Below are 9,350 nucleotides of genomic sequence, written 5' to 3'. Positions count from 1 at the left end.
TGCGGTGAGAAGGGATGAGCCACTTTCTAGGATGAGGCCCAAGTCTAAAAAGAGAGAGTAGGATATTTATGCGTGTGTTCCAGCAGCTCCAGTTGTTGGAAAGATCTCAAGCAGGCTGTTTCCTGTGATTTTACAACTCCTAGCTGGGCAAAGAGGCCCACCTGGAGAGCCACTAAAACATATTTAAACTGTGAAGGTTTTTTGCTCATGGTGGGGAGAAAAAAAATGCACCTTGCCATGAGTTGGAAGGAAATTGTGTCCTTGAGTAGATTGGAGAGGGGATGAAGGAATCTCTTGCCCCTTTGGTCTTGCATTAACAGCTAACCCCCAGAAGATGTTTTGTGTTCTGATCTGCTCATGCCGACTGCTCGTCCCATGCTGCTGGCTGCTCTCCCACCATAAACATGGCTCATGGGAAGGGCAAACTCCACAGACCCCTTGGGGTGACCTTCGGTTATGGTGTAGATAAGCTCCTGACATCTCTCACTAGAAACCTCATGCAGAGATTGTGCCTCAGTTTCCCTCTCGCTTTCACACCACACCTCCTTGCTTTACCTCTGGTTTCTCATCTCCCTGTCTCTTCAGGGTTTGTACCCCTGTCTCTTCAGGGTTTGTACCCTTGTGGTAGGGGTCTGCAAATCCTCTCTCCAGCCACACTGAAGTGTTTCTTTTGACATGCACACACACGTGAACACACCAATTGCACAGATTTGTCACTTTTGGTTTTATGGTGCATTCATTTGTACTGTTTCTCAGGGTGTTTGTGTCCTTGGATGTTCAGTCCAGTGTTCAGGTCTCTCAGACCCCAGGGCAGGGGACCAAGAGTGCTTTTTCTTGCAAAGTCACTAACTGCACCACATGCTGGAGCTGCAGGTGAGAAGGACCTCCAGGAATAGCTCAGAACAGACCCGAAACCCTCCACTGAAATCCTCCCTGCCTGCTAGTGGGTGCTGGATTGAGATTTGGGTGATATCTGATTTGCATAACACAGTAGGAATTTGCTGTGGCTCCTGCTGCCTGTCACAGATGAGGGGACTTCCCTATCTGCAGCTGTCTCAGCCAGGGTCCTTGCCCTGTTTTTCCATCACACGGTTATAAGTGTAAATGCACACTCTGTGTTGCCACCTGTACTTTCTCTTCATGGCTCTGCACACCCATGTCTCTGTGCTAGTGTCCTACCCTGTTCTCTGCGGCTCCCTTCAGACTTGCATTGCTGACTAATGACCCTCCAGGATACTCTTGGCAGAACCAATTGATTTTTCTTGCCCCCCAGGAGCTTGCAGGACAAACAGCTGCTCTATTGATCGTGAGTGTTTAGCTGCAAATAGCACGTCCTCACCCCCCGTACTGGCAGCTGCTGCTGCTGGTATTAAACATAGCAGCTGTAGAGACAGTGTGCAGAGAACACCCCTCCCCAATCCTTGTGGGCTTGGAAGAGCTACATACGTGGCTGCTAAATGTGGAGTACGTGGGCTTTGCTAAGCAGGTCTGGTCAGACAGTAAAGGGACTGAAAAGAAGCAGGAAATGTTAAGGATATATGCTGGTGATGGCAGACCTGGAGCTCTGGGTGGTGGGTGGAGAAGCCCACCATGGCTCCTGTGGTCCTGTGTCCCTCAGTTCACCTGCCCCAGTGTAAATAAGGGGTTTAAACTACATTAAATCAAATGAAAGACTAATACCCCTCTGTCCTCCGTCCCCATCTTTCTCTGATGCCTTTACCTGAAAAAGGCAGCTGAAATATCTGAAGAAGCTCAGCAAATAACCGCCAGAAAGTCTGACCCTGGAAACATGCCTCATAGGAAGAGGCAGAGTAATTTAATTTTTTCGGAGTGCAGGAATGGAGTGATGTTTACAAATACCTTTGCTGGGAGAAAAAAAATCTGGCATTGGGGCGTGTAGTAATCTGTTAGAGAGACAGAGCAAATATCCGTGGCTTGGAATGTAACACTGCAAAGATAAAGAAGGCGCTTTATCTTCTCTAAACCTCAAAGAACCATTTGAGCAAAGCTTTTTCTGAAAAAAAGTTTAAATGGGTTCCAGTTTAAATGGGTTGATGCTGGGAGATGGTGTGAGGCTTTCACATCTGTGTTATACATGCAGTAACCTTAGAAAGAAGTTCTGCTGGCTTCCAAGTCCTTACAGACTGTGGAAGCTGCAGGGCCGTTGGGTCTGGTTTGATATTGCATGGGTTAATATATCCTACAGTGGCTTGCTGAAACCTCTGCAGACCAGGTAAAGTCTTAGCAGTGGCAGATCTGTTAGGATTCTATAGGTAAACCATCCAATAGTTTGCTTTAATTATGACAATACCAATCTGTTTGCTTTATGCAGTGTTTGTCATAAGATGAAGCATGGTTACCAAAATTATCTTGTAGACTAGTCTGTATATAATAGCAGGCCAAGAGGTTAGAAAAGGAAGGGTTTCCGGGTTGGGTAGGAGTCACAAAGTAAAGCTACCACATAAACAAGCCATAACTTCTGTCAAGAACCTATCAACAGATTCCCACCACAGGCACTGCGAATGAGCAGCTGTACAGAGAAGTCCGTCTGAACCGGCGTCTTGAGCACTGCTGTGTTTTCCAAGAGATGCTGGCAGGACAGCATTTCTAACTCTAAATAATATCAATCAAGAGAGGCCTGCCCTGGGAAGTGAAGATTTGGGCAGTCTCTGAGCTATTCAGAATGTCAGGGTGTTGGAAATTGGGCTTTGGTCTAATGACAAAAACCTATTCTGGCAGATGTACACCTTCATGGAGCATGTTCATCGCTAAATGGCTGTCTGAGAGTCAGCTGGTGCTTGAATATATTTCCCTTCATGACCCATTTGAGAACCAAACTTGGGATCACATTTGCACATGGAGGCATGGCACTGCCATCTATCCTGACCTCTGCCCACATTTTTCTTTTAATGAGCAGCCTGAAATCAGGTCTCCAGAAAGCTGTTCCGAAGAGATTCCTTTCCATCCTTACAAGAGGTCTACATAATGTACCACACCTACTCAATCACAGCTTGCAGTCAAGAGCAGAGTGCGCAAGGAAAATAAGCTCTTCACATCCCATCAGCCCTTCTACAGCAGCTGCAAGTCAGATGCGCTGCCTGAGAGAACTGGACTGAGTGGGTGATAGGGCTGGAAGGAGGCAGGTGAAAGGATTTGTTTGTGCAGCTCAAACTGAGTCTGTCAAAAGGACATGATGTCAACAGTGATGGGGGACGTGCTTGTCAATGTTATCGCTTTGTTTCTTATCTTGCGGTGCTAAGCACGTTTCATTTTTTTAGCGAGCTGGTGTCAAGATGGCCCTATATTGCCAAGTCAATGAAGAAAGCAGACCCACAAGGGCTGCCAGTTGTTAATTTCCTGCTATTAATGGAGCTTAAACTAAACATCTATGGTAAATATTTCCCTTTGCTTTTCTGTGGCCTGGTGTTGACAGGTGATGGACAGCAGTCTGCCCTTCCCAGTATGAAGACTTGGGTTTATTAAGGCAAAAACAAGAAGGGTAGGGTTGGGAGAGGGCTACTTACCTTCTTGTCAGGATGGCAGAAGCCCCTCTCTGTGAGCTTTCTTGAGATTGCCCTGAGGTGAACAAGGACTTTCTCTTGCATGTAAACTCAGCTTCATCTGACAGGCTCTTTCTTGCATGGGCATCTGGAAAGGAGAACCTGAGTCCTGAGCTGTGCTGTTAGCTCTACATACAGCCATGAAGGAAAAGCAAAATTACTTGTGTGACTCAAACCCATACCTAAATTAATCTGATCTCTGATGCTACAGTCAAGCATCCTGAAAAAGGATAGTTTCATGAACTAAGTCCTTGATATTCTGATACCATTGGCTGATTATAAAAACACTTAGAGAATCTCATATCCCTGCCAGGGAAGTTTTGGTGCTTTTTGCAATATCTGCTAGGTTGACAGGAGGGAGGGAGGCAGGTCTAAGCAAAGCTTGTTCTTTGCCCAGGGTAAAGGACTCTGCTGGTCCAATGTCCTCTTCTCAGCTTGCTGTGAGACTCTTATGTAGATCATTATATGAACAGCCAGTAGTCAGCAGAGGAAAACATCAACCTTCATGTCTCAGAGAGCAGCTGACATGTAGCTATGCAGCCTGTGATGGTGCCAACCTCAGGATGGCAGGACTTGCGACTTCTTTTCAGATAAGGCCTGGAGATCATGGAACGTACAAGGACAGAGTCTTGCAGCAAAGAGGACAGGGATGGAGCAGACTAGGGACACGAGGGAAAGGAATTGCATGTGGTAAAGAAGGAATCAGAGAAATGGGAAGTGGGTGAGTACTGCAGGGGGTATTCCTGCCTGCATCTCTATTAGGTCCCAGTAGCTTAACAGTACCCACCACAAAGCACTGAAATACTGCAGTGAAGTAATCAATCATTTCTTGTGCTTGGGGACATGCTGCAGTCTCCAAGCCTGCATCTGCTTGGGATGCATTGCAAAGCATGGGACGTGTGCTGTGATGTCACATTTCAAGTGGCTCCATCTAGCAAAAGCATCACCCAGCACTTCTCATGACAATCCTGCTCCTCACGTAGCCAACATAAACAATGGATGCTTCTATAGCCCATGAGCATGCACACCCCTCCTGCACCCCAGCAGCCTCTTCCCAAGGGTGGTTGGATGAAGGCCCTCTTCCTCTTTCTCAGCACAGAGGAGACCTTTCTGTCTTCTACTTCAAGACCACAAAAGCTCAGACTGTAGGGGAGATCACTTTGTAGCTGTGGGGAGATCACTTGTCCCTTTCCAGGGCCTCACCATGGGAAAGGGATAAAGTGCTTTGCTTTTAGTCTTTTTCTTCCTAAAATGGGAGTCTTGCAGCTCTGATCCAAGCACTGGAATCCTCTCCAGAGCTTCTGTTTTGGGACTAATGATGCCCAGAAGGGGAAAAGCAAGCTGAGCCCTCACTTGTTTTCCTGTGTCATCCTTTGCTGGATATCAGGTCCCTATGTTCCCTGGCTGCTTTCCCCTGTATTAGCTTCCTTGCCCTTGTTCTTACCAGCACACTCCTCTGTAGAGCTCCACTTGTTGTTTAACCCATTGGCTTCCTCTCCTTTCCTTCCTTCCTTATTACTTTGTCTGGGACTCTGGTTCCTCTGCAAGGTCTTCCTCATGTTCCCTTGCCCCAGAGCAGCTGTGGTGATCAGACCTGCCTTCTCCACCCAAATCCTGCCCCAGAGCCACTCCTGCCCTTACACCTTTGAAACACTGGCTGTCCTGGATGTAACATGTGTGAGACACACAGAGAAAGAGGCTAACCTTTACTCCTGGATGCACATCCCCTGGCATGCCATAAGACTACAGATATCAGTGACTTGTGACTCAGACAGGCAAGCTCATGATTGAGCAAAGAAATACGTGTGTGATTTTCATAGTCTTTTATTGCTAGCCTCTGGGCATCTGGTAGAAGAGGATATTTCTAGTTCACTTCATAGGATTTTAGATGCACAAGGGAACCACAACACATGAAAGAGGAATGGATGCTGTAATTCCCCTGAAAGGCCGGGGCTTTAACAGAGCTTCTTATTGCTGTTGAACTCTTTAGGGAACACTGTATTCTGTATACCACAGAGTTGACGGTGGTAGTATGATATGCAATGCCCATCCATCCTTATTACTATTTCAGCCACTGGGTAACAATCCAGATCCTCAAAGGCTGTTAAGTGCCTGATTTTGTTTGAAACCATTGGGAATTTGGCATCTACATCTTTAATTTCTCTGCATACAAGAATGCCCTGCAAAAGCTGACTTCTATGTGCTTTACCTTAGCAGTTTCTATGTGTAATTAATGATGCATGGAGTTACTCACATTGCCCATGGAGGCTTTCCTGTTGTGTCATGTGTGGATTTGGTTGTGCCGTTCTTGTCAGAGAAAGGACAGGTTGGGCTAGGAACAGGACTATTGCAATCCCTTTTGGTGATCAGTAAGAGGCAACTCAAGGAGATACCTTGAGGAGAGGGACGGTGCATATCGAGGGGTAAGAGACCCCACGCCGGTTTCCAGAAGCACAGAGAACTGAGGGAGGCTTCAGCAGCAGTGAGGACTGGCAGAGGGAAGATGGAAGGTGCTCACCAAAACTGTGTCATTTGGGAGAGCATGATGATAGCTGAATTTTTGGTACGGATTTTCAACTTTGTGCCCTGAGCAGAAATGGATAATTTTAAATAGGACCAAAGTTAAGCAAGTGCTGCACCCCAAGGAAAAGCAAGATGTGTAAAAAGTATGGATTAAACAGAGAGCACACAAAGCCACTGAAAAAAATAGGCTAGTTTGTGAATGATTTAGATTTTTTCCATTTTTGGAGACCGTATCTCATCCCTGATAAGGGACGAGACTCTGCTTTGGAGCTGGTATAAAATGAAGAAAGACCACTGAAAGCTCTGGATAAGGTTGTGTTGTGGGTTGGTGGGCATGGAAGTGCAGACCTTTGGGTAATAAAATATCTTCTCGAAATGAGGGGAAACAGTGGCAGAAATGTGAAGTGGCCAGCCTGGCCAAGAAGTCTGAGCCTAATCCACGTGTGCTGATGCATCATTTAACAGAGAGCTGCCAAGAAGGTGGTGTTGGCTGTTAGGTACCTATACCAAGTGATTTGCAGATGAATAAAGAAATAGATGAGGCAGAAGGGAAACACAGTAAAATTTGGCCCTGGGAAGTCTCACCGTGTTCATGTCCATGTCTAGAATGGGAAACAATGACCAGGAAACAGTTTGAAGCATTGGTTATGTTGTGTTCCTGTGAAATAGAGATGGTTGTCCCATGGTCAGACACGGGGGGAGCAGAGTACTCTAGGATATGACAGCTTGGACCAGTCATAAAACCTGCCTTTCTGAATGGTAACACCAGTAAGTGCCAGGAAAAGCTGTTCACTAGACTTGAATTCATCGTAGCCTTCCAGCTGGTGGGGCAATAGACATGTGAGTGAGGAGACATGGAGCAATAACAACAGTTATTGCTGTTCATGCTGCAGGTTTTGCTGTTTTCCTAGGATATTTTTTTGTATTTGCATGTAATCTGAAACATTTACCTGCCACTGGGGACAGAACTTCCCATCATACTTAGTCTCACATACCTTTTAAACACGGCTCTTAAACCATTCTAGTGACTTCATACTGGGGTGATTTTCAGCCTGGATGTCTGAGATGGACTCTTTTTCTGTGTTTGGAAGCATCAGTATTTAAGTGACTGAATGGATGGACTGATGGTGGGAATTAGCCCTGATTTCACAACATGCCAGGAAGAAAAATCAAACAAAAGTAGTACAGGATCATAGTCTGGTTCTGCTTTTCATCTTGGCCATTCTTCAGTGAGAGAGAGCAGAAAAGCAGAGTTTTCTGGAAAGCATGTTCATTTTCACAGCTTTCTTGTATGCTCATCTCCAGTTTAGGAGATTTAGTGATTGAAAAAATGAAGGTGGAACATATCCTTAAACTCTCCCCAAGCCCAGACAATGTGTATGAAAACATATACACCCATTTATAGCTGAAATAATGAGAGGAGACTTTACTTCTTGACTTCATCTTCTTTTCCCTGAGAAGGTTCAGACTTTTTCAGAAACAAGTGAGTAGTTACTAGTGACAGGTGGGTTAGAATACTTTCCCACTCCACTGGCATCTAAAATCTGTGTAGTGGATTGCTCTGGAAACATCCCTCTTATCCTTTACTCTTAAGCACGTGCCCAAGACCCAAAAGCTTTCATAGAAAACCTGCTAAGTCATCCTAGGAGTGTCGCATTACAATGTCAAAAACGAAAAGGAAACCACAGTAAAGAACTTGTTGCTAGCAAAACGTCTGTATTAAAATACAAAGAAAACTTTTCTGTTGGGAACAGTAATTAATAGAATCTCTTTTGCTTTGGTATTAACAACAATGCGAGTTCAATTTTCCAAACAGACCACAATGTTCTTGAGGAATAAATTCCACCACTGCCATTCTGAACTTCAGCCTAAACACCAAAGAGGTCAAAGACAACTGTGCATCCTAGACAAAACTGTGCATCCTAGCAATATTCCAGCACCATTACACTGGCTTACTGCATCGTGTCCCATCAGGTATGGGTTATATCTGGACATTGTTTGGTGATGGCAAGCTCACAGGGCGTCCTATTGTGTTTGAGAAGGCAATAATTGCATTGGAGCCCTTGGAGTTCTTGTTCATACCCAGGATGTCCACACTGGTTTGCTCTGGCTCGGTTTTCCTGAAGATGTTCTTCATGGTTGACTGGAAATTATTGGTGACAAAGCAGTAAACAATTGGGTCCATGCAGCTATTGAGGCTACTCAGAGTCACTGTCACATGGTAGACAAGGAGGCTGACATCATGGGTCATGTCTGGGTTGATGGAGATTGCTACTTGTCGCACGTGAAAAGGAGTGAAGCAGATCATGAAGATGATGAGGACAGTGATAAGGAGTTGCACAGCCCTCATTCTCCTCTCCCGACTCTGGTGCATGAGGCTGGGCTTGGACAGAGCGCACATAATCCTGGTGGTAAAGAAGATGATTATGATGAGCGGGAAGAAGTACTCACAGACCATCAGGACCAGAATCTTGGAGAGGCAGCATGCAGCAAACTGTATTGCCATGATCAGGATGGAGAAAGTCACCACAGTGGCAAAGATCCAAATGAAGACGCAGATCCCTTTGGCACAGGTGGGATTCCTCCACTTACGTGAGGCCTCCACCTGTACGATTGCCAGATAGCGGTCAACGCAGATGCACGTCAAGAAAAGGATGCTGCAATACATGTTGACAAAGTAGGCAAAGATATGAACCAAGGAACAATTCAGGCAGTCCCCTGCACTATAGAACATGATGATCCGGACAGGCAAGGAAAAGCCCACCAGGAGATCAGTAACAATCAAGTTGATGGTGTAAATAACAGAGGTGGTTTTTGTCTTGGTACGGAAGCAGAAGACATAGAGTGCCAAGCTGTTTAGCACACCACCCACCAGGAAAATGATGGCATTAACTACCATCAGGGCAATCCACAAGCTGTAAAATTCTGTGTACAGTTCTTTGTCAGGGTGGATGAACTTGGAGAACAAGTAGATGCTGGAGTTGGGTTGCTGGGTGGAGTTGATAAAGTCAAGGACTGGGAGTTGGGTGGAGGAGGTCGACATAGTCACTGACTTCCCAGTGGTCTGGAAGACAAGAAACAGAGGTATTTTGATGGTTATGTCACCATTCCTTACGGGTCAAAATATTGTCTCCTGAGAAGACTTTAGCCAACATATTTGTATATCCTCAGTAGTTACATGTATTGCTGTACTTCTGAGAGTCTCATCTGTCAATATGGGATTACCAATAATCACTAGAAAAATACCTGGGTTTACAAGTACTGTCT

At 45.5% G+C, this 9,350-nt stretch overlaps 1 protein-coding gene across 1 annotated transcript; it reads right to left on the bottom strand.

Moving 5' to 3' along the window:
* Positions 1-8,064: 8,064 nt before the first annotated feature.
* On the bottom strand, positions 8,065-9,126 carry GPR20 (G protein-coupled receptor 20). Its single transcript, XM_010155208.1, has one exon. The coding sequence runs from the start codon at positions 9,124-9,126 to the stop codon at positions 8,065-8,067; it is 1,062 nt and encodes a 353-aa protein (XP_010153510.1).
* Positions 9,127-9,350: the final 224 nt, after the last annotated feature.

This window comes from Eurypyga helias, unplaced genomic scaffold, assembly GCF_000690775.1.
Source record: "Eurypyga helias isolate BGI_N326 unplaced genomic scaffold, ASM69077v1 scaffold5787, whole genome shotgun sequence".
NCBI classification, from domain to species: Eukaryota; Metazoa; Chordata; class Aves; order Eurypygiformes; family Eurypygidae; genus Eurypyga; species Eurypyga helias.
This window is presented reverse-complemented; position numbering and strand designations above follow the sequence as displayed.